At 45.9% G+C, this 25967-nt stretch overlaps 1 protein-coding gene across 2 annotated transcripts in view; it reads left to right on the top strand.

The window, feature by feature from the left end:
* Window positions 1-25967, top strand: part of LOC142564844 (uncharacterized) — a 53076-nt gene that overhangs the window by 16010 nt on the left and 11099 nt on the right. Inside the window, exons 6-8 of one of the 2 annotated variants that reach the window (XM_075676023.1) lie at window positions 6780-6936; window positions 14971-15124; window positions 17293-17402. In XM_075676023.1, the coding sequence (XP_075532138.1) occupies window positions 6780-6936; window positions 14971-15124; window positions 17293-17327 (346 nt within the window). In that variant the 3' untranslated portion in view covers window positions 17328-17402. Of the gene's footprint in view, window positions 1-6779; window positions 6937-14970; window positions 15125-17292; window positions 17403-25967 lie in introns of those variants that run through there. The other variant, XM_075676022.1, reaches the window with a different exon arrangement.

Genomic DNA, 25967 nt, shown 5'->3' with positions numbered 1-25967 from the left:
CCTCGATATAACGAACATGGATATTTTGAATTATCATATACAGTGAAGTTTTGGAGGTCACCGTTGCAACCATGGCCACATTTTTTGAGAAGAGGCTGAGCAGCCGCAACGTACCAAAGGTATGTTGGCTGCTGCCTGGTGTTCTCTCTGATCGCACGCCGAGCCGATCGTCGCCTTCTTTGGAAAGTGGTGCAAGTGGCCGCTAGTGGTGCCACCACAAAGTAGACTCTAGAATGTTTCTCACCAAAATCAACATGTAGCAAATACATGCTCATAGTGTATATCACATATATAATGAAGGTGTCTTACTGTCAATTGTGACTTTGTTATTATAACGAGGTTTGACTATACTTAATGGTGCCCTGACATAGTCGTCCAACTATTCTCAGTTTATGATTGTGACTGAGAGCAGAAGGCCCAATATAGTTATACATACTACACACAAGAAAACCAGCTCTTCAGGTGCCGTTGTCATTCCGGCTACGAAAACCACAGTCAAATTCAAACTGTCCCACATGACAACATCAACGACTGCAGTGCTTGTTGTGCTGCGTGCTGCTGTCAAATATCTCCGACAAGAGGCACTTCAGAAATGGGTCATTTTTTGCGACTCTAAGGCAGCACTTGAAAGTCGGCATTTTGTCCTATATCGTAGGACTCGTGAGCAGCTGACATGAAATAAGAGAAAATCACCATCAAGTTATCGCTAAAGGGCATGAAATTATATTCCAGTGGCTACCTGGACACACCGTCATTGGTTGTAGTGACCTCGCCGACTAAGCCGCCCGGTCTGCCCATCTGGAAGCCCAAGCAGTTCCAATCCCCTTATCCAGAACCGATGCAGCAAGAAAGCTTCATATTGTGGCTAAAGCTATGACACACCAATGCTGGTCTTCCTCCAACCTCCTGAAGTGCCATCTTCATAGGCTGGATCCATCCTTAAAACTACAAGTGCCACCAAAAGTTTCCCGCTCTGAGGCGACAGTATTATGCCGCCTCTGGCTTGGGGGGAGGGGGGCAATTACGAAGGCCTACTCGTTCCGCGTGAAAGTGGGGACACGCCCATGTGCGACTCTTGTGGAATCACAGAAACCTTTGAACACATCTTATGTATCTGTGCCCAATACAACGTTGAGCATGAAGCTCTCCAGACAGCATTGAACCAGCTGGACTCTAGACCTTTTTCGGTATTGAAAGTCCTTGGACCATGGCTGTATGTGTCGATGGCACAGAAAGCCACAAAAGCACTGTTGAAATTCCTCAAGTCGACAGATCTTAGCAACTGTGTGTAGACTGGGTGTGAACCTTCAACTTTGCGTGAAACTGTGCTCTCTCTCTCTCTTCATCCCCCTACCCCTTCCCCCAGTGCAGGGTAGCAAACCAGACGTGCGTCCGGTTAACCTCCCTGCCTTTCCTGTCTTCTAGTTGTCTCTGTCTCTCACACACAAGAAAACTGAGCTCTCATGGACTTTTTAATTCAAAATCTCAATTAAAAACTACTGCCTATGGCCCCCATTTTGGCATCCACTATTGGGAAATGATGGGCTGCCGCTGTGTCGTCTGCTTTAAAACAGTTCGATGCAGCATCTGACATTTCACAGTGCATGCTTTGTTACCCAATGGCACTGCAAAAGTGCCATTGTGTAAAAAAAATAATATTCTCTACCGCGGACTCAGCTAGCTAACCGCGCACTTGGTTAGGAAACTAGCTCTGGTCGACAGCGGCCTGCGAATGTGCCACTGTGGACCAGAAACATGCGACACAAAGTAAGGCACACGCGTACACTTGCCCCAAGCGGCTCCCACGCAAGAAGGGCGCCTTGCGAACTTGGGGGAGCAAACAGACACACAACCTTTCTCTTTGAAACGCAACTTTACTCTCTCTACGACACAGGTTACTGTACACTGCCGGGGTCGTAAGACGCAGGGCTCGAGGCGGAGGGAGATGCCTGCAGGCAGCGAAGGGGGGTTGAACCGGAGGTGGTGGCGAGGCTGCACACATGCAGCCGGCCGCTTGCGGGACTGTCTCCTCAATATTTTCGAGGCACCTTGGTTTCTGAGAAAAATGGGGCCTGGTGGTCACGGTGCTGTGTTCGTTGCTTACACTTTGAATTGTGCCCGCAATTCCTTCGCACGTGCGATAAAGAGGAGCAGCACACCTTCGAGATGCACATGCAAGCACAAAATGACACATGGTGGCTATGACATATTTTCAGCTCCTGCAATCACTTCGCATGTGATTAGGTTGCCTATATAAAGGTCTTCTGTCGTTTCATGAAGTTGATAATCTGTGCTCTGTCCTGATCTCTTTTTCTTTCTTTGTGCATCTTGTGCAGCACGTTAGTAATTCAGTCTGAAATTGATTGTGGTGTTCTTGTGTGAGAGGAAGCTCTACACGACGAGTAGAATTGCTCTTAATAAGTTGTAGATATGCTGCCAAAATGCCGATGAATGAAAGTGAACCACTGTGGGAAAAAATAAAGTTGCATTCTATATTAGTTGAGCACAATTACCAAAACAACAAGCACTCCTGAGCATGTACCAATGTTTGAGACATTGTTAAAGCAGCATAGATGTCGGATCAGAAAATTAAACAATCCAACAGAAGCTTCGGCATCTTTACTGCTGCCGTTATTTAAAAGTTATGTTGCCAAGCCGACCAAAATGCAAATCTTGTGTAGTTTTGCTGGGTATGCGCTAGGAGCACTGGAAGCTAGATCGATGATACCTCTTGTCAATGTTTTATTTTTTCACGCTCCCCAAAGTGCTAAAGTTGGCAAATCTGACAAATAATTCAAATGCAGTCATCATATATCATATGGTGCATGGTGCTGTTCGTGGCAGAATTCCAATGGCACTGTTTAACAGCGCGTCCAAAAACTGTCGATCAAATTGATCGATTTCTTGGGGCCCGGTTATGAAAGAGTTAAACTTCAATCACAAATATTTTGTAAATTTTTCCACTCCTTTCTGTAGTGCCCTCAGTGACATTACAAATTAACAAATAATGAAATCGCTTCATTTGGCATTCAATACAACATGAGAATGAATGTGAGGACAAGAACAAGAAGCTGCTAACAAAGGTTGTTGCCCCCCCCCCCCCCAATCCTTGGCATTGAAACTCAGGCATACAGTGTGGGGATGCGAGACTCTCGCGCGTCCCCTGATGTTTTTCCCGCATAGCGCGTCTCCTGTACTCCCGCTTCGCCGCGTGGCCTGCGTGACGCCTGCGCTGACCGATGTGGTTGAAGCGCAGTGCGAGAGATGGCGTGAGTGTTGCGCTGCTAACGCCGCCGACAGGCGAGGTTACCTGGGCGCCGAAGGGAAGGCGCTTGCTCTCTTGGGTTCGAGACAGCAAGCAGCACGGACGTGCCGTGCTGCGCGTGGAGCGACCCTCTTCCTCGGCGGGTCGGCGCGCGGCGACCGATGCTTCTGCGAGACCGCCTCGCGTGGCCGCCTTCGAACGCGCCACGATTCGCGTGACCATACACGCGAAGGACCAGGCGTTGGGATCCAGCATGGGGCGAACATATTCGCTCGCTTCTGGTCGCGGTGAGTCGGACTTCTAGATTTGTCGCGCGCCCATCGGCATGTTTTGCGGATAGCAACTCGGCTAGCAGGCATTGATCTATGAAAGGTGCAATAAATGCCCTTGTGATTGTTTGCACTACTGTGTTGTCGTTCCTTTGTCCCAAGGGTACGGGTGTGAGAGACCCCCACAACAGATACACTGCATAAATACACAGTTCATGCTTATTACCTGAGGCACAATTTTATAAAAATGAAACATTTATCATACAATATACAGTTAAACCTCAATATAACGAAGTTGGCAAAATTGGCAATTTGTATTGTTATATTGAAATTTCGCTGTATTGAAATTTGATCTTTTATGCAAATAAGTGCAGTCGCGGATGGATTTTTCTTACGTGGAAGGGGCAGCAAATGTAAATTTGCGAAAAATAAGGTGTTGTGCCTTGTCGACGATATCTTCACATCGGTGGTACGAAACAAAGCTAGCCATGCGTTCGCACCCGCTCTACCCTCACTGCTGATAGTGTCCCCTGCAGTGGGAAGACTGTATCATGAAAAGCGCTTGCAGCGGGGAGCGAATGCTTCGTCTGCCTCTCAGTTGGTCTCTGAAACTCGAGATTATGCAAGCTCCAGTACGAAATGCACAAGACGACGGCATACATGATGCCACACCATCTTGGCACGCTCATTCTTTGCGGCAGATTAGCTCTAAAACAGGGCTTGCAGTATGCATATGCTCTCAGCTGTGCTAGAGAAGTAGACGTGCCAAACTGCCTCCCCACTCTGCCCCCCTTCGTGTGTGCTTGACTGCATTGCCACGAGCTCGCTCCCTTCCCCTGCCTTTCCCCTTGCTTGCGTGATAAGGTGGCGCTCATCAGGCCACCATCCCTCTCAGCTCACCCTCACGTGCTTTCACTCGCACCCAAAGCATACAGTGCACGGGGTGCAACAGGATCTTATTGCACTTGGACTTTATACGGAATATGATGCCGCTCCACTTCAGGGGTCGTTCTTAGGCATGCTGTGTGTGACTTGATAACTGCATTCACAAGCAGCCATTTAACCATTTGCATCCACGCAAGTTTCCATTTATTGTCTTTGCATTCTTTCACGGCGGCAGGGAAATATTGTTATATGGAAATCATGTGTAGGTACACTTTGTTATATTGAGGTTCTAAATACATGGTGTTCTATGGACAGCAAGCTAGAAAAAGTTAAATACTGCATCGTGTCGAGAGTTTAGTTACATTGACATTCATTAAATCGAGGTTTAACTGTGTAACAATTACACTTTTTGCTAGGTAACACACACTATAATGCAATTACTTTTTCAGTAGCCAATGACGTAATTTGTTACTTTATTGGCAAGACAAGCTGTAACTGGTAACACTATTTTGGGAGCCAGAATTTATCTGGAACTACAGTTGAAAGCCACAGGTCATGCCACGCAGCAGCCAGTTTAGGCGGGCAAAACTGAGAGTTCAATATTTCTTCATGCTAATGCTCCACCAGATTTCGGCCGACTCTGGCATGCCTTGATAGCGAGGGCCACTTAGGAAATTAATGCGAGGATATCACTTACAAACAATGTTTAAAGGATATCATTGGCCCAAGCAGGAGTGTCTTCTTCAAGTTCCGGGAACAATAAAGCACTGCGCTTCACAGAGGACCCAGATTCTGAGTAATGGCAATCTCGTACGAGAGATGTCCTACATTCGAACACCACCTTAATCCCAGGCGCTTCTACTGAGTGAGTTTTCACTGTCGCTGCTGATGTCTTCACAAAAGAAAAACGAGGGAAGATGACCGATGAAATTTTTGAAAGTGATTGTTAGTAAAGATAAGCAATGTATCGATGTTGTAGAGGAGGCTCTGAATGTGCTACAATAGGTCTTTCTGTTTAGGGCATCTGTGCAATGTTATTAAAAGTGAGGAGGGAAGTAACGTGGAAGTAGTCAATTACTTTTTAGTAATTCCTCAATTACTTTTGTGGAGCAGTTATTGGTAACTATAATCAGTTACATTTATGAGTGAAGTGATTGTAATTCGTTACTTTTATTTTGTAACTTGTACCAGTCTGCTCAATATATGTACTCTGTTAACAAAAATGTCAAAGTCGTCAACCGATTTTTTGGACGTGTGATTATTTGGACTTCCCTGCAGCATTGCCACCTATATGCCATGCACTGGAATAATAACCGAAATTTTGGATGCAGCATGGCATTTTGGGCATGAACTGCAAACGTGATGGCCGCAAACGTGGTTGCCATGAACATTGTTGCCATCGTGTCGACTGGCATGAAGCCGCCGGTTTGGCTGCTGACGAAATGGCACTGGTTAGGCCTAGAGGCCTAAGCAGTGCAGCTGGCAGAGGGGCTGGTGACAAGCTGTCATGGGAAGCTCGCCGTCAAGATGTTCGCACTCGCAGACCTAATCGACAATCGAGCATGAGATCAAATGCACAGACAAGGCTGACAGATGTGTGCCAGCATAGTACAGATCTAAGATGCAGTTCACTCCTTATCTGTAAAGTATGCCAGCAGCGAAACACAGCAATAGCCAGCTTAAATGACACATACTGGCGCATGCATGTTTTTTCCGGTGGCTTGGCTGGTTGGACCGCAGGCAGCAAGACAGGTACCGATCCCATATAATAATACCGATGGCATGGTTATATATTCGTGGTAAAGCAGAACACTGCATGTAGAATTTGTTGTTGCTTCAAGCCTCGTATCGGCGTGGCAAGATGCCGACGGGCCACGAAAATCCGCAGACCTTTTGCTGGCTCGTTAGAGACACCTTGCTTGCATTATTCTGCATAGACTGAATCGAGATATATTTATTGATAATATCTGTGTGTATGTTTAAACAAATATTAGATATAATGAAGATATTTTTGTGGCCAGTGAAATTTTGTTGTAACAAGATTTTAAATAGCAAATATTTAATGCTGATATCGACGTGTAAGAAATACAGGCGAACTTCATTATAACAGTCTTGTCTTACATGAAAATGCCTTCATTATATCCGACATGCATTACAAGTAAATATTTGTTTCATGCTGATAACGCTGAGAAAATTCTGCATTTACTTAATATGTTTGATAATTGTTATATCTATATTTTATCTATGTTCGATGTTATGCATGCTTATAACAAATGTCGGATATAACAAGTTTCAACTGTATGCCTCACTGTGAGTGGTGCACATTCTTGTTTTTTTTTTTTTTGTCCAACCTGTTGCAGAATTTGTGGTGATCTGTTGGCCACTCTGACTTTGGTGCGGTGTGTTGTGTCTGTCATGCGGCTGACCTTGACAGGAGGCAATCTCCAGTTTCAACCACTGCTGAGCTCTTTCTTGCAAGAGGGTGCCTGCTCGTGGATAGGCCTCAATAAACAATGTGTGAGTGGGTGACTCTTCTTGCACGTTGGTAGCATGTTCTATTTACAACAATATGATAAGGAATGGGGCTGGCTAATTGATTGATTTTGTTTAAAGGGACACTAAAGGTTACTATTAAGTCAACGTGGACTGTTGAAATACCATCACAGAAACCTCGAAACGCTTGTTTCGTGCCAAGGAGAGACTTATTTTAAGAGAAAATGCGTTCTGAAGTGTCCGCGTACCTCTAGCGCAGTTCAAATCACCCGCCCTCCGATCGAGGAGTACTGACATCATGGTCTCATAGTGACGTTGCACCATCGGTGAGTAGAACGGCGTCCGCAGACGGCGCTACGGCTTTTCTGCGCAAAACGCAAACGCGCGGCCAGAAACAGAGCCAAGACAGAGCCGACAGCAGAGCGAAGGCGGGAGTATGGTGGCTAGCGGAAGGAGAAACGGATTACGTCCCACATTACGTCCCACGGCACACGAAGAGTTCGTTTTCGTTAAACTATAGGCTGCGGCGAGCTCGCAGCGGGGTCGGCGTGGTCTGTGAGAAGTGACGAGCCTTTTTGCACTCGCAACAGGGCATAAAAAAGTGCGAATCGACGCAAAACTCGGCCTAGAAACGTGCTTCGCCACAGCCAGGGCTCAATACGACCCAAGCTGGCACGACCCAGATGTCGTTTCCCGCACCGCCACCAGGCGCCGCTACTATACCTCAAACTCCAGCGCAAGACACCCATAAGCTGGTACTTCATTCTATGACGCAAACTTCGACGCACGTCGCAATGGACCCTGACACCGACAGATTGGCTCGCGATGGTGGGCTCAACTTCAGCGATTTGAGCACCGGCGAGCGCGACCTGCTGCTGAGGGCTCGCACTGCCGGCGTCGTTGCGTACTACGACGGCGGCCTCGACACCGGCTCTCCGGAGCGAGAAAGCAACGAGGGCTTCCCACGACATCACATGGACGTGGCATTCTCGCTGCTTGTTCCAAATGAAAGTTTCGCGAGCCAGCAGAACCCTCACAGTACGACGCGATCACGAAACTACTGAAACTTCAAAGCGTGCGCGGCGCAGAGTCGAGCGCGCAGAGTCGAGCGAAAACGAAACCGTTCGATCACCCATACTACTCAAGGGTAACGTCAAAATTTTATTTTTTCTTTGAATCGAATAGAAGTAGACAAGTAGCATTTTTTTCCGTCTTATAATCGAATGAAATGATATTTTTAATACGAGTAGTTGAGTATTAGTAACACAAATTATGAGGAGTCCTTTCGTCATTGGGCTAGTACCGGAATGTCGCTGGAAGGTCTCAAATCGTGTCATGCATTTACCTCAATTTCTCGGTTATTAAAGCTCTGTTCGCGATTATATTGAAGCCTTAGACGTTCTAGAACATTGATCTACCACTTTAACTTGAGTTTCTGGTAACCTTTAGTGTCCCTTTAAAAGGACATTAAAGAGAAACACTAAATCAGTTCAAACTGGTAAAAGATTCTTTCAGAACTCTGTTTTCATTAATTCCGCAGTAAGAGGTTGATTAGTATGCGAGCAAATGAAAGCCAATCTTCTGTTCTTGAAATTTTGCATCTAAACCTTAGCGCTATTCCGTCAGTGCGGCATTGTGGATTCCAAAGTATTTTACCGCATTTGTGCTGTCGGTGCCACAGTAAAGCTATTGGAAACTTGACAAGTCCAGCCTTTTGCTTCTTTAGAATACAATGTAGTCTATCTTTATTAGGAAAAAAAAGTTATCTAGGCTCGAGCGGACGCTGTTCAAATCCACAGTGCCATGATGTCAAGGTGGCATTGCCACCAAACTTCTGCTTCTGCCTCTTTTCAGCTTGCCAAACCTACTCTCACAACCTCTTTTCTATTGTAATGAAGAAGAGAAGCAAGCAGCACTGGGGAGCTGTCACAAAGGGGTGCAAGTTCCAATGCCAATTGTATAAACGATGGCATTAGAGCAAAACTCGTACAGAAGGGCTAAAAGCGGCACTCATTGAGCTGGAGTGAAGTCGTTGGTGATGGAATGCTGGAAAGAATCAGAGGGCAAGAGGTCGGATGTAAAATTAGCAATGAGTGCGTTTGTCTGAGACTTGATATAGGTCTCAAAAGAATCAAGTGGCACGATGGCATCAGTGACTACTAGCTAAACGTGGCCAAGCACTATGTCAGAAGGAATGCGTTGAGGTTGCAAACAAGTATGCCGGTAGCATCCCAAGGAATCATGAGGATGGCAAACAGCAGCAACGTATGGTGGTGGCGACTAAAGACATCAGAGGGCAGGAACAGAATGGTAGCATTGGATAGAACGGCACAATAAACAGGAGCCATGGCACCACTGCGAGGAGGAAGGTCATTGTCGGACGATGACAACATATTGGTAGGTGTATCACACAATGCAAAGAGCTCCTGCTGTGCATGAGCGCAGTTGATATTAGCATGATGGCATGACTAAACATCCCACCTGAGAATGACGTCTTGGGAACATGAAGCCAATACAAGAAGGTCGATGTTGTGTACAGGGTGTTTCATGTAACTTGAACCAAGATGTTTAAAAAGTGGTGAGTGGCAGCTGTATGAAATCAATGACATAAGGTTTGCTGTCATCTTGTGCTCCTTAGAGTTTCTTTGTATTCTGCTTAATTAGTTAACTATGATAAATTATGCAAAGCCTTTAATATTCACTTTAGGGCAAAGTGCGTTTCGTTGCGATGTGTAGCATTGCCAGAAACGACCGGTCCAATTTTTTGTGGCAACGTAGATGCTGCACGGCGATATTTTTCAGTGTTTAAAGAAAGCCTGCAAAATATGAAATAAAACAATGTGACTGCGCTCATGTGCTACGGTATTGCAGTGCTTGCAAGTGTGGTTTATGCGAAAGAACCATGGGCGTGGACCATGGCAAAGTTAGCGGCCACGTCTCTTGACAACGGCTTCATAGTGCATCAGCATCTTTGGTGGTGGCACACGGAAAGGAAGTGCTGTTGCCCCTGATAAGCGATAGGCTCGACGCATGGTTTAGAGCGCTGCAATGCGATGGCACACGAGTGCAGTCACGTGGTTTTATTTCGTATATTGCAGGCTTTCTTGAAATGCCAAAAAAAAATCGCCACGCAGCATGTACGTTGCCATAAAAAATTGGATCGGTCACTTGTGAACGCCCTCTACAACGCAACGAAGTGCACTTGGCCCTTAAGTGAATATTAAATATTTTGCATAATTGATCTTAGTTAATTAACTAATTGAGCAGAATATAAAAAATGGTCTGAGGAGCACAACATGACGACAAACCATGTGCCGTTGGTTTCATTCAGCGGCGGCTAACCACTTTATTTACATCCTTGGTTCAAGTCACATGAAACACCTGTTATACTGTGGTATAGCAGTTATAAACAGGCACAAGGCGCCCCAGAAAGGCTGACCAATGTTTCCATAGGAGGACATATCTTCGTCAAAGGCGGCCTAGACATCCTATCTAAACATTGGCCAGCCTTTCTGAGGCACCTTACCCCTGTTCATAACTTTTATATCACCGTATGCTACTCCATCTGTCAGCCCTCTTCTTGATTTTCGACTTCAATGTGGTATATATAGCAGGCCTTAAATGAGCACCTTGGCTGTACACGCTGCAGTGGGTTGGATGTGCCGTGAACTCCTTGTACGTAAAGAGAACACTGAAGGCACCTTCATGAATGTACGAATGGAGTGGCAAGGGTTTTCACTTCATCTTAAAGCTTTTTGTGCGCAAACAAACAGGGACAAAGAATAGAAGAAACACAAGGACGAGCGCTTTCTAACAACTGGTTTTATTTTTGAAGAACCACCTGCTTAAATACCCACAGATCTGCGTGATCTAGTCAACAAAGCACGCCTATAGCGCATATAATACACACAGATCTGCGCTGTCAAGTCAAGAGAGCATGTCTATAGTACATATAACACTTTTGATAAAAAGACGTGGACCAAAGCCACCCGGTCAACATAAAAACAGCAAGGTGCATGAAAGAACCATTTACGATAAAATGCGTTAAAGATGTGATGATAGAAGTGAATTTTTTTTATCAGAAGAAGGATGGCTGATGCATTTTTCTTTTTGTTTTTCAATTCAGTGTGCTTCCACAATTTCCCTCGCGGTTTGATTTCTATGCATATACAAAAAGTCGGTGCTACTAAGACAAGGTGAGCAATCATGTTCTTGGCGATGCATTGCCAAATGCGTACTAGGGCGACCTTTCAGACTGGACAAGTGTTCCCTTAACCTCGTGTTAATGCATATTGCAGTCTGCCCTACGTACACATGGCTGCACGTCATAGGGATCTGATAAGCAACATTCTTCGCGAAATCAACAAATTGGTTCTTGCGCGGATGGTTAACACTACACTCTTTCTTTACCTCATCCTTTCTTTCGAACTTATCTTTAACCTTAGCGCACAAACTACCCGTCTTGTTTTTTGCCGAAAATACCACTTTTACTGCGTAACTACCAGCCACCTTTTTAAGTCTGTGTGAAAGGCCGTGCACATACAGAATCACTGAAATCTTGGTAGCTACATCCTTCTGCCTTTGATTCTTTTTGCATTGTCCTTTATCCTGTTTAAGTTTTTTCATTAGTCTAGCTCACGACGCCAGCATCACAGCGAGCGGGTACCCAGCCTTTCTCAACCTCTCAACTTGCTCAAAAAATGCAATCTTTACAGTGTGGTGACATGAATTCAACAACGCTGACCGGAAACACGAAATGACTATGCCTTTCTTCACAAGCCTGGAATGATTTGAGGCATAGTTCATTAGTAGTTTTCACTTATTTTGGAAAAGTGTAGAAGTGTAATTAATTAATAAGGCTCATATTATTTTTAATTAGTGTCCCTTTAGATGTAAGCAACATTTTGCTAGTGTCATTGCTTTCACTGATAACTCGGATTTTGAGGTATTATTTGGTGTGATTGTGCATGCAGTGGTTGAAAGATTTATACTGTCAGGTGTTCAGGGTTAGCTTGCTTTTGGTGTCAAAATTGGTATTCCTGCAATGTAAAATCAAGCCTCATTTACATGACGCATACAAAAAAAAAAAGTTAAAACCGATTTGAAGAGCGAATTGGTTCGACATATTAGAGCAACAGTGTGCTAAAAGGCAACAGACACAAGAACAATGCTTATAACATCGATTTCACGTTGTTTGATGTATTGTTTCGTAAACCAGGAACTGGCCTAGTTAAAGGTTTCAATGAAAATAAACCAGTTCGTAGTATGTGACATATTAGAGCAGCAGTGTGATAAAAAACAACACAAAAACAATGCTTATAACATCGATATCACATTTTTTGATGTATCGCTTGGTAAACTAGGAACTGGCCTAGTTAAAAGGTTTAAATAAAAATAAACCAGTTCGTAGTTTGTGCCTTTTCATCCTGTTTGGCGTGTCCTTCTGTGTTAGTAACCGTCGTAGAATCGCTAGGTGCAATACAAAATGAAATCGTGCTGTTTCTTACTGCACTTCTGTTGCAATATGGTGAAAAAAATGTATCATCTGGAAAAAAAAATATCTAGCATCCGTGCAACCAAGAGAAACTGCTATAATTGGTCAAAAACTGACATATCTCCTGAAAACTTTATTCAGGAGATTGAGTATGTTCTGTATTTCATATAAGCTCACAAATTCTGAGAAGGAATGACAGTATAGAAAAAGGACACACATGGACAGGACAGGGCAACCACTTGCAACTACAGTTAAACCTCAATGTAATGAGCAGTGATATGACTAATTATTCAAATAATGAAATAAATATAAAATGCTTCTTATCGGTGCCAGTGGGCAGAAATAGTATATATACCTATGATGAATGTTGGATATAATAAAGATACTTTCGTGTTGGATGTGACTTTGTTATAAAAAGCACTTACTAGACTTGTAAATAGATTGTGACAAACGAGTTTTGCACATGCTTCATGGTTAGAAAATTTACTTCTACAGTGTTTCTCATCACGATTAGCTCATTTACAATGTGGCAAATGTGCATTACTTGCTTGAGTGTGCCTCCATGTTCACTTCAGTGCTTTGTCCCATCCGTACAAGTTCTCTTGTTCTCTTGCCATGTGTTGTTGTGCTATAGATTTCGTAAAGGATGCTGTGCTCAGAAAAAGAAAGTGCAGTGGTTAATGATGCAAATAGAATTGGAATAAATAACTGTATCTTAACTACTGTCATTTTTTTTTCTCTGCATGAATGTTCATTAAGTAGCCCAACTTGAAATCCTGCTTCAGAATGCTATGCTAGCTGGCTCAGCATTCTCTGCTGCTCACCTGCTAGTTTCTCACATTTAGTTAGCTTCATGATAATTTAATTTGCAGATGCATATTTGATCAAACACAATCATTAATCTCTTTTGTGTTGTCTTAGTAAAGCCTTGGAATGGTTTTCCAAGCTGGATCGGGTTAATGGCTGGTGCTGTTAAATTTCATGAGAAGTTACAACTTTTTGTTTTATCTTGATTATGTAACAGTGCCCATTCGGTGTTGTGTATTTTGCATTTCATTGTGATGCGAAAACGTCCAGTAGCCCATTGAGCGAAAAGCCTCGCGTCTGTCGTCTGTAGCCGCGAAACAGCACCTAAACTCTCATTGTCATTGGCTGTGACACCACGGTACGAGTGCACCTAGACGGAGCAGAGTGGGTGAAAGGGAACACCTGCTGCTGCTGCGCTAATGTGCCAGGCATTGTGTGATGGGAGAGGGCGTCACCACGACCCCATGCAACTCTCGCTCTCATTCTCAGAAGCCTGTGTTATCCACTTGTACCTTGTCCGCACAAGCCTGTGTTCTAACTGCGCTTCGATAAGGCCAGATCAAAATGCGCCAAGGATCTCAGCTTGCTCGCTTTCCCATGAAGAGATTGTAGCTCGAAGGACTGCTCAGTGGTGTTCCAATTCACTTGATTGTCTTAATTGTGCCCTGGTCCATTGGCTGGAGGATTGCAGTAGTGTTGGGTGCAAGAAACGCGAGTGTGACTCAATTGGACATCAATGCTTTCGCGTTCACAACTCGTAAAAAGTGCTCAGGTGTTCTTGGATTTTGGTTTATTTCTCATTTGCCTACATCATCAATCTATGTCAGGAGCCTACAGGATCAAATTCGAATGATTGAGTGAGTGAACGTAACTAACCAACATATGCTTGACTACAGTCGGTTTCATAGCCAGCAGTAAACTGTCTTGTACTGACATTGCTTGCTATCAGCAGCATGATTGATGAAATCATGTATCAACTTTCAGCTTATATCCCAAATTTGCTATGTGACCTGGTCAGGGGTCCTTTAACATGTTCCTCCATTCAGGTGGAGCACGTATCTTTTTTCCAAGCGCAGCGATAACGATTGTCCGCAGCATGTAGGCTGTGACCGTGTCAGTGGCTGTCATCACTGTCATTGCAAGGTGGGAAACTTGCTACAGGCTACATGTTCGTGTAAACTGATAACATACCCACGGACTGCACATAGACATTGAACTTAGATGTGTGCATAAATTGGGAGGTTTTTTCTGCTCCGGGTGCTGCAGATCATGTGTCAGGATGCAGTCGCCCACCATGTGGGGCCCTATGAAGGTGACATTCACACCACTAGATTGGATTGCTACTAGCAGTGCATCAACTATCATCATTTTATGACGGTGTTTAAAGTTGTGTCAACAACAAATATGGTACCGCATCAACTGTCAACGTGGCAGGACAGTGTTGACAATCAATGAAATGCTTGTGGCACTCCAGTCGACTGGTGCCAATGTTCACATGTGTCTGACTGATGGCTGCAGCTCATGTGCAGTGCAATGTCACTGAGCCTTCACATTCTAGTTAGTGATAGTTAAGGTAACACTTCCTTTAATGTAACTGTATAAACTTACTGTATGTGACTTTAATGTGACTGTATAATGTGGCTCTTGCTGGCAGCCCACCAACAGTGCGCTGCCAGCAAAAGTTCTTAAGCTTTGGGCACTGTGGAAAAGTGGCCCTTGTGGCTCTACAACAGCCTCTATGTGCTTGCTGCACTCAGGTTTTCCACATGGGACCACAGTGGCTTGCAGGCAAGGCTGTCATTGCAAACCAAGCCAGAGAGACGTGGCAACTGGCGCCAGTGGACAGAGGAGAGCCACTGCATGTGACACTTGCCCTTGTCCAGAGGCAAGGGATCTTTGTCATCGCCACAGGTGAGCGCGTGGTGTGCAAGCATGCAGTGTTGGGGGTGGAGCTCAGAAACAAAATTTCAAGCTTGAGTTGTGTGTATTATCTGTTTATTCTGTGGATCTGGAGTATTAATGGAGGGTTGCTAAGACCATGTTTTGTAATAATTTTAACAACCATGCGAGTGGCTGACTTCAGAGTGCTCCGACTTGTGACATAGATGTCACCATGACTCGTTCTGTGGCTCCCTGTGGCCTAGTGACATTCGAACTGCTCGTGTCACCATTTCGGACACTTGCACATAGCAAGGCTGAAAGATTGACTGCTGGGATCTGGGCTGTTCACTTTTTTTCCTCAAACTCTATTTTCTTTTTTTTCTATCCACCCTGCATAGGGAATTTTGCAAAGTTTACATGGGAAATCGAAAGAGCCATGGAATACAATATTTATTATTTACTCAATAATTGTTTATCGGACTTCTGTATTGTAATGCGCTAGGCTGTTGTAGACATACATTTTGTCCACATCTTATTTCAAACTACCTGCAGCCATGCATCAAGCTCAATAGTAAACTGGGTCATAGAAACTATATCAAGAGCTTGTTGTTCGTTGTAAAAAAAAAGAAGAGAAATCTACAACGTCTTGGTTGTCACACCTTCATAAATGTGTAGGTTTATTATGAAAACTGTTTTTATAGCGCCAACAAAGACTCTTAAAGTTACGTATTTCCAGAAAGGGAAAACAACCTTCATAAAATCGTGCATTGTGATTTTTAAGGCAATGGGAATGAACAACTCAAGATGCTATCAGACATGGGTAATGTGAGTAAGGTTCTAGCGCTTACACGTCTTGTCCTCACCTTTCAAAAACCTTGTTCTTTTGACCCATACTGTATGGTGAAATCATAGCTGGTAGACGAAACAATGCCCTGATCAACAAAAGGCAAAAGCAACTGTTGAAGGTGCTCGTGGGACCTCGTATTAATGACTGTGCACTCAATTTGTAACTCTCCCACTAATTAGGTCAGAAGGGGCCATGGCCCCCTTGTGTGCACCCCATGCTTACCGGTAAAATCATTACAAGCGTGCTCCCAGCCAGCTACTCAGCCATTATGGTACTTTAACGCTTGGAAAAGGGCTTATCCCCGTAACCCGAAGGTACCCTCACCTAATAGGTTCTTTAGGATGTCACATGGGAAATTGCTGCCATGGGAGTGCCACATAAATCTGTTTCAGGATGTCTACCATCCGGGAAAACCGGGAATTCTCAGGGATTTCGAATAGTCTGGAAATACTCAGGGAAAACTCAGAGAATTTGTTCTTCTATGAAGGAAAATTAGCTAATTTTATTGAAAGGGAATTAAAATCGCGATAATGCTGGCTCGAGTAACAGAGAGAGATCGTAACGAATTGTCTTTTGACGTCGTGTCGTTGGCTGGAGGAGTTGCCAGTGTACAGTCAACGACCGACTTTCCGGACGCCTGATAATTCGGACGGCTTCGTGACACTACCACATACCCCATAGAGTCAGTGTATAAGAACGTCTGAAATTTAGGACGCGAGAACCCGTCACCGTCCGATTTGCCGGACTTTTTGCCATGACCACAGGTCCGAAACGGTATTAATCAGTCACCGCTGCCGCTGTTTTGATTACCTCGCCGACTCGCCAGCGCTCTCGCACGCAGATCTGCTGGCAGCCGTAGCCACCACTGCGGCACCCGCTAGGCCTAGCTTCGACCTTCGCTATTAACCTTCTTACCGTTCGGCGCCGTGTTTTTCATTGAAAGAATTCTCCACTCCGCCTTTGCGGTTCTCGCGATTGGCTTCGAAGCCCGGAAAGTACGGCGGTTCCCGAAAGTCAGCTTTGCCTCAATATAGCAATGCTACGTGGTGAAGCGTAACAAGCGTGGCATGGGGTGATTGTCATGGGGCACAGTATGTATTCTTTAATTATACACGTGTCCACCTGCCATCACCTGTCACGGTGTGAGCACTGATATGCCTAATAAGTGTACTAGCAGGCCTTTCGGATGAGACCTTCTCGGCCTTTTCGGAACCCTTAAGGGCAGTGAAAGGCACGCATTAATTTTTTTGAACTGCCCGATTTTTTTTATGTTTTCACGGTCCCTAGGGAGTCCGAAAAATTGGACATTGACTGTACACTTGACCAAGAGGATGCTTCAAATGGTGCACAGGGCAAACGCACGGTGAAAGGAGGACGAGAACATAAAGGACCTGCACCTTGAGGAATGAACGGCAAAGGAAGCGTGCCGCTGCTTCTTTCAAGGCGCTTGAGCTCAATAAACGAAGTGTTGGCTGACGCCGAGATCCTGGTGTCCCTCATGCAAACCAAAATGAACTCTTTAAAGCAGTGAAACCCAACACTGAGGCGTTGTGTGTGGGGTGAGAGTATGTCAGGACAGTTGAAGTTGACATACCACTTGTGACTTGTGACAAGGTTTGGGCCTCATACCAATGAGCTTTCTATCAGTTGATAGAAATAACTCATATCCCCTGCAGTCATGGCGTCCACATTTGTGAATGCGACCTATTTTTGCCATTTCTGGGCAGTAATAGCAAGGAATGGAGTACAGACGTTAATCTTAAGGTAAATTGAACATTCCTATAGCCTAAATTATTTCCATTTTACTTTTGAATGATATGTACCATTACAGAGTACCACTTTGATGAAGGCATCACCGTGTTTTACATGACGTTTGACATGGGAATGTCAGTAGCAACCTGAAAAAATATATATTTTTTCTTTCTTGAAATGCTCAAGGGGGGACACAGGTTTTAGAGACCAAAAAATCGTGAAAAAATAAATATTTCCAAAACGGCATATTTATTTATTTAAACATACTGTTAACCCTCATGTGAGGGTCGTTACCAGGGAGGGAACACATCACAAATACAAAACTGATATGGAAGGAACTTTGACGTATCATAAAACTTCAACAAAACATCATCGAAAAATATCAAGATCATCGAACAAGTGGCATAGAATGATTGACAGGAATGCAGAGCATCAAGAAAACATTGAATGAATTTCAGGGAACAAAACTATCAAGAAAAGTTTCAAACGCTTTTATAAATCAGCGCATTCAGCAATATGTGTAATGTGCAGGTAGTCCATTCCATTTTTCAATGACATCAGGAAAAAACGAATAACGAGAGATGTTTGTGCGGGTGGCATAAGGACGGATGGTTGCACCATGATTTATTCACTTGCTAAGTCTAGCAGGTGCACATATGTACCTGTTTTTAGCAATCTTTATGTGACCCTGGAGAATATGAAATAATAATTTTATCTTGTTCCTCTTTCACCTAATTTCTAATAATTCCAAATTACATGAACTTAGCATTGCGGTAACTGAGCGTTTTTTTGTACCTAGAACATATAAATCAGACTGCAAGTCCTTGAATTATTTCTAGTTTAGCGTTAAGACCTTTTTGGTGGGGACTCCAAACTACGGCAGCATATTCCAGAACAGGTCAAATAAAAGTTTTGTATGCCATTAGCTTGACGTCTTTGGTTCTGTTTCGTAGCTTTACTCGAAGAAAACACCGCTTTTTGTACGATGCAGAGCACACATTTTCAATCTGGCTGCGCCAGTTTAGTCATCAGCAATCAATACACCAAGATATCTGAAACTAGACACATTTGTCAAAATAACATTTCCAATATGATACTGGAACGAAACAGCCTTTTTCTTTCAGGTAATACGTGCGAAGGTGGTTTTGGCATAATTAATTTCCATGTCCCACTTCTGACACCAAGTATGAAGACCTTCGAGACACTGGTAAATTTTACCTGATCGTTTTTACAGGTAACTGATGCCTAAAGTAAGCAGTCATCTGCAAAAACCTTCAACACCACTGGCGGCTGAACAACTGTAACTACATAATTAATATAAAGTAAAAACAATAATGGGCCTAGCACCGACCCCTGTGGTACCCCAGAAAATACCTCCCAAAAACCTGACACACAAATACTAATGTGCACAACTTGCCTTCGACCTGTTCAATATGCTTCAATCCTTTTTAAAATATTGTTATTCATACCTACTTGGCAGAGTTTAAAAAGCAGTTTATTATGTGACACATTATCAAACGCTTTCCTAAAACCAACGCAAATCACATCAGTCTGTTGGTGTCCTTCTAAAGCCACTGAAAAATCGTGAACAGTTTCGTTTAGTTGAGTAACCATTGAGAGGCCCTGTCTAAAACCATGCTGATTTGCATAATGTAACTTATTTGTTTCCAAAAAATGAGTAATGTGTTTTGCTATTACGTGCTCCATAAGTTTGCAGCATACAGATGTCAGGGATACAGGGCTATAGTTGTTTGGAAGCAGGCAATTTCCACTTTTGAACACCAGAATAACAGCAGCGCAGCGCCAATCTTGTTGAAGGGAATGAGTTGGTAAAGAGTGTTAAAAAATAATTTCTAAATAAAAGGACATCCACTTGGCATATCGCTTCAGAAATACCGTCGGTATCCCGTCGGGGCCACTGGCCTTCTTTGAATCTTAAGCTTAGCAAGTTGGTGAAACATGCCCTCCTGGTGAAACGAAAGAGGCTCCAAAGGAAAAGTGCAGGAATAGTTTGTCATCTGTGACGTGTTTATCTGTATCTCTGTGTTCACCTACTGAAAGGACTCATTGAAACCATCTGCTATTTGTTGTTTGTCTGTCACAAGGTCACCTTCTATTGTTATCTGCTCTATTTTTGCTTTCTGTGCTCCTAAAAAAACGCCAAAATTTTTGTGATGCACTGTTAAGGAAGTTGCCGAGAGTGTCATTGAAGAACTTTCTTTTTGATTCTGATAATGCAGTTTTAAGGCTGCTCCGTACCTGTGATAGTTCGTTTGACTTCTTTGGCTGTTTGCATAGCCTTTTTATTTTACGTTTCATGTGAACAATGTCGCGAGTTATTCAGGGATTTTTCTGTTTTCTTTTTTTGTAATGACTTAGTACAGATCTGTTGACGCAAGTTGTAATAATGCATTTCAATCGCTGCCACAATTCCTCGACTGACTTTGACTGGGAGGCAATTTCAAATTCTTCTAATTTCCAACTATTATTCTACCACTTAGCCAAATTTTGTGCATTCTAAATCAATATTTTAGCCGTAATATAAATTTTTGGCACCAGTGTAGGCTAAATATTATCCAAAGCTTCTGTAAAAAATCGCTTTTTCAACGGCGCGTGACAGCCCCCGCAGTCATTTGGTCGCGCTGACCCGTATATCGTTTGAACGAGTAGTCTCTTGTCTTCATTTTCCCGCCACCACTGGCTCCATCCGCACATTGGCAGTGAAGAAATTCCGCCTCAGAATGAAGACCCACTGCGTGCTGTCATTGGTCGACAAAGGAACGTAACCCTCAGCTAGCCACGCCATTGGCTAGACTGGTGTCATCTGCATCACTCCGTGGCCGCTCCGCACCTGCCGTGCGTGCCAGCGTGGTTTCCCACGCTAACAGCGATGCCGACCTCAACTCTGAAATTCACTACGACGTTCAAATTTAGAAAGAAAGAAAGGAACAGGAAGCTGGCGTACAATGTCGAGAAATGACACCCCGCCGCGTCGCTTCCTGATGACATCGATAAGGCGCCTTATTGGGGGCGAGCTCCACTACTGGAAAAGCTGCCGCCACCGTTGGCGTGATGTGGCATGATTGGATTGGATTGGAGCAAACTTTATTTGTGCCTGCAGTTGGGCGCTCGCACGCCCCGACAAGGCCCTATGTCATCCTCGAGGTTGCCGTTACTTGGCGCGGGTCTCTGCTCGCCGTTGCCAGCTCGCTGGATCCCTGCCTTTCGAACGCCCCGAGGAGCTGCTGGACGGCCCAGAGCTGTTGGTCTTGGTCGTAGCTTTTCGCGGCTGCCTCGAGCCACGGTGGGATCAATCTTGATCTTGCTTCTAGATTTTTTATGCAGTCCCCCAAGATGTGCGTGTAAATTGCCATCTCCCTCCGGCAGACTGCACTGATTGGTTGGGTATGTCTCGGGGTACATGCGATGCATCAGTCCCGGGCTTGGTAGCGATCCGGTCTGGAGCTGTCTCAGCAGTACTGCCTCCACTCGACTCAGCCTTGGGTGGGAAGGTGGGAGAGTCCTGCGAGCCAGGCAGTAGGCCTTCGTGATGTCGTTGTAGTCTGTCATGCGGTACTTGGCTCTGAACCACGTCAGATGGTCTGTCGCCGGGGCGTGGGCGTTCGCCGGGAACCACTTTGGTCTTACTTTTCTGCCTTGCAGTTTGGCCGCTCGCAGTATGTGCTCGGCCTCATTGCAGATTTGGCCTTTGGCGAAGTTTCGCACCGCCTGTCTCGAGTCACTCAGCACTGTGTAGCAGTTTGCGTCGGCAATGGCCAGGGCGATAGCTACCTCCTCCGCTTGTTCCGCTCCGGCACTTCTCACGCTCGCTGCCGTCCTCTTGGTGCCGGTTCACGCCTCTATGACGACCACTGCGAAGGCGTTTCGCTAGTATTCGGCCGCGTCCACGTTCCTCGCGTGCTCATCGTTGGCGTGCAGGTCGATGAGAGCCTTGGCCCTTGCCGCTCTTCTTCCCTTGTTGAACTTGGGATTCATGTTCTTGAGTATGGGGTTGATTCTTGTCTGGCATCGGACCTCTTTGGGGACGGAGAGCTTCATCTCCGCCTCATTCGAGCGTCCTACTCCCAGGTCGTCCAGTATCTTCCTCCCGGCTTTGGTCGTGGACAGCTGCTCCAGTTGAGAGGTCCGTTGCACTTTGGCTATTTCTTAAAGCGCGTTGTGTGTCCCGAGTTGTAAAAAGCGGGTCGTGCTCGTGGACTCGAACAGGCCCAGCGCTGTCTTGTACGCTCTTCTGATGATCACATTGATTTTGTTACGTTCGTGTTGTAGCCATCTGTGGTAGGCTGCAACGTACGCGACGTGGCTGATGATGAAGGATTGGACGAGCCTAATTAGGCTCTCCTCTCTCACGCCAGCCTTCCGGGAAGTGACTCGTTTGAGGAGTCGAATCATGTCGGCTGCTTTTGCCATGAGATGGTCGATGGTTTCGCCGTTTCTTCCGTGCTTTTCGATGACCACGCCTAGGATACTAATTATGCCGACGTCGGAGATCATGTTGCCGGATTTTGTTACGATTCTGATCTTTTTGTATTCACGTTGTCTGGTCTTGCCTCAGCTGTTGGTGGTAGGTGGTAGTATGAGAAGCTCCGATTTGCTCAGTGAACATCTCATTCCGGTGCCTACCAGCTGGTCTTCTATCACGTCGACGGTGGCTTGCAGCGCACCCTCGATGTGGGCGTCGCTGCCACCATTCACCCACAGCATGATATTGTCCGCGTAGATGGTGTGCCTAACATCTTTGATGTCCGTGAGCTTCTCGGCCATTCCGATTATTACCAGGTTGAACAGCATCGGCGAAATGACCGATCCCTGCGGTGTGCCGGTGCTCCCGGGCTTTTTCTCTTGCGTCTGTAGGTCACCTGCTTGTAGCTCAGCGGTCCTGTCTGTGAGGAAGTCCTTGAGGTACTAGTTGTAGGATCTTTCGCCCATGTTGAGCTTGGAGACCTGGGACAGAATCGCTGAATGTTTCACCTTATTGAAGGCGCTCTGCAGGTCGAGGACCAGGATTGCCTTGTTGTCGCGGGATTTGGTATTTGTGCTGCAGCATCGCGTCCTGCGTGCTTAGGTGCTGTCTGAAGCCGATCACTGTGGCTGGGTACAGCCCTTCTCGTTCCAGGTAGTCTTGCCACCTGTTGAGCAGGACGTGCTCCAGCACCTTGCTGACGCAGGACGTAAGCGAGATGGGCCGGAGGTGGTCTGCGTCTAGCGGATTCCCCGGCTTGGGGATCAGGATGGTCTTGGCTGTATTCCGCTGCTTTGGCAATGCGCCCGCTCTCCAGCACTTGTTGAAGTATTTTGCGAGGTTCTCAATCGAGCCGTCGTCGAGATCCTTGAGTGCTTTGTTCGTGACGAGGTCCGGGCCGGCTGCCGACCGGCTGTTGAGGTCGTGCTGGGCTGCGCGAACCTCTCCGACATCGATGTCACGATTGAGCATTGCGTTGGATAGGCCGCCGTACAGCGCGTGTTGTTCAGTGGGTGTAGTCGGCAGGTATTTGTCGTTAACCCTTTGAGGGTCGAATTATCTTGAAAAAAACTTTCCCAGGTGGTCAAATTACTTTATTGCGGATCTTGAATGTACAAAATGTATAAAGTCAGGAATAAATAGTAAAAAATAATTAGGAACAGTATTTTGGTGTCGGCATCACTCAGAACTGCAAAATGTTCAATAGTATTTCCGAGGGTGGTACTCCTTGAAACACGGTTCTACGCACAGCGCCTTATCGCAATCTGCACACCTAAAATGCATGTCTGTTCTCTTGGAGCGAGGAGTTGTATTGGCGCACACAACATCTCTGCGTGCGGCTGCCTTGGGTAGAGAGGTCTGAGGCACCCTCTCGCGTAAGCGCATTGCCGCAAAGAGCGAGAATACCTCGTGAGCGGTGGTGATAAACAAGCTAAGAGCAGTGCCAATCAAGATACAAATCAACTTCCACCGACCTGCAAGAGAGTGCCGACAAAGAAAAAATTGACGTTTTGTGTGCCTCCGTTGCGATCACGCGGCGAAACCGAAACCGCCAAAGGGGCGTTGCCGCAGTCTGAGCGACGCGCTGAAGCTAGCAATCAGCTCTGTTTATCTCCTCAAGAAGGTAGCACCAATTTCAAACGCATCTTGTAAGTGCTAAGAGGTGGCAGCACCTCCCGGTGAGCACGTATCGTCATTATGGCGCGAAATTTCAAACGGAGGGTCGGAACCGTACCCGTACGGCTAAGACCTTGCGGGACAGAAAACCGCTGCCGTACATGTACAGCGAAAACCTTCAAAGGGTTAATGTGCCTGATGACTTTGTCGGCGCCGTGTTCCGAGACCGCCCAATGTATGAGCCTGGCGAGTCTGTCCCTTTGGTGCGACTTGGTCTTGGTTTCTTTGAGCAGGTGTCACAGCAGGTTCCACGTCTTCCCGTTGGGCATCTACCCGTCTGCTGCGTTGCAGATCTCGTTCCACTGTTGCGTGCAGAGCACGCGGAAGTGCTTCTCGATCGCTCGGTTGAGCTCTGCCACCTTCTTTCTGAGTCTGCTGCTGAGCATCGACTGTTTGGCTTCAATGACATGCACAAGCCGGCTGTCTACTTTGTCAATCTCCACGCCCGTTTCAATTTCTTTCGTCGCGTCGCGTACACTGTTGATGATTTCGGCCATCCACGAGTTGACGTCTTCGATCTCATTATCACCGTCTCTCTTCTGGCTTCTGGCGTCTTGTAAGGAATCCCAGTCTATCCATCTGTGTGTTTTGATGCTGGTGTTGTTGTGTTCCGGTATGCTGATTTCCACGATGGTGTGGTCGCTGCTGAGGTCGGTCCCGGTGTTTCTCCAGGTGATCGTGCCCCGGACGTCATTCTTGACGAACGTGAGGTCCGGAGTGGTGTTCTGGGACACGGTGTTACCGATTCTTGTCGGATGCGTCGGACCCGTGATGAGGGTGAAGTCGAGTTTCGTGGCGTCTTGGTACAGGTCGCGGCCCTTTGCTGTGTACTTGTTGTAGCCCCAGGCTGCGTTGAAGTCGCCGCACGCGATCAGCGTGTTGCAGCACACTGCGGTGCTGGCTCTGTGCAGTAATGTCTTGAATCTCTGTTTTCTCTGAGATGGGTTGCTGTAGACGTTGAGCAGAAATATGCTTCCTTTTTTCTTCTTGCCCGGGATGATTTCGGTGAGTGTGTGCTCAATCTTGATATTGCTTTGCAGCTCGTGTTCGACGAACGTGAGTCCCTTCATGATCAGAGTGCACAGGCCTCTCCCGTTGGGCGGTCCCTTGTGCACTCCGTAGCCGGGAAGGGATGGTGCGTCGGTTAGTTTTTCTTGTAATGGTATAACATCCGGCTTGCGCGCGGCATGTGTGATGTGCTGTTGGATGACTGCCTCCTTCCTTTCGAGACCGCAACAGTTCCATTGCCACGCTGTTACACCTGCTGCTGCTGCTGGTGTTGCGTTGGCGGCCATGATTGCGTTGGCGTGCATGGGGCTCCCTGGTTGGGTGGATGTTGCGCCAAGAGGGGTGCAAACATCGTGTGGCTGGCCATCGGCTGTAGGGTCCTTTCAATGTAGGCTAATCTTTTCATGTTCTTGGCTTGGTAGGTCTCCATTGTTTGTTTCATTGCTGTAACTGCTGCGATGTTCGCCGTGATTAGCTGTTCGAGTTTGGTGAATGTCGCTTTGAATTTCACTTTGAGGTGGTCGATGCGATCGTTTTCTGTTTGCTTGCACGTGGCCTCGATGGCTCGCTCCTTCGGTACCACTTCCTCTACGGCTGTCTCCTGGGTGTTCGTGGTTGTTTTCTTGGTCTTGCTTGTGCTTGGTGTGGGTCTCTGTAGAGGCTCGTTGTTGCATAGCAGCAACTAACGGATCTCTGCGATCTCTCTCGTGAGGGTGATAGTGACCTGTGTCCAAGTGATGATGATCACGTGGACACAGCGCCGTTGGCTGCTTCAGAAACGCCGAAGCGAGCTGAAAACAAAGTTTAAAGTCCCACCTGCGCTGCGGTTTTGATTAAGTGATGAGGCATTTCCACCTTGGGTGACTGCTTGATAACATGTGAAATCTCTATAATAGGTAGTGGCTGCCTTTGGAGGCGTGCAGCATGGTAGGCTACTGCTCGGTGCCGCAGTGCCGGACATACGCAACGGAGCCCAGTGTCAGCCTTATTCACACGTAGCCGCAGGATAACAAGCTGCGTGAAGCTTGGCTCGCGAAACTTAGGACCGCCAAACAGCCATCAGCTACAACTCCGGTATGCAGCAAGCACAGACATGAGGAATATTT

This window comes from Dermacentor variabilis, chromosome 11 (assembly GCF_050947875.1).
Source record: "Dermacentor variabilis isolate Ectoservices chromosome 11, ASM5094787v1, whole genome shotgun sequence".
In the NCBI taxonomy this organism is placed as follows: domain Eukaryota; kingdom Metazoa; phylum Arthropoda; class Arachnida; order Ixodida; family Ixodidae; genus Dermacentor; species Dermacentor variabilis.
Note: the sequence above shows the minus strand (reverse complement) of the source record. Positions and strands in the feature narration are given on the sequence as shown.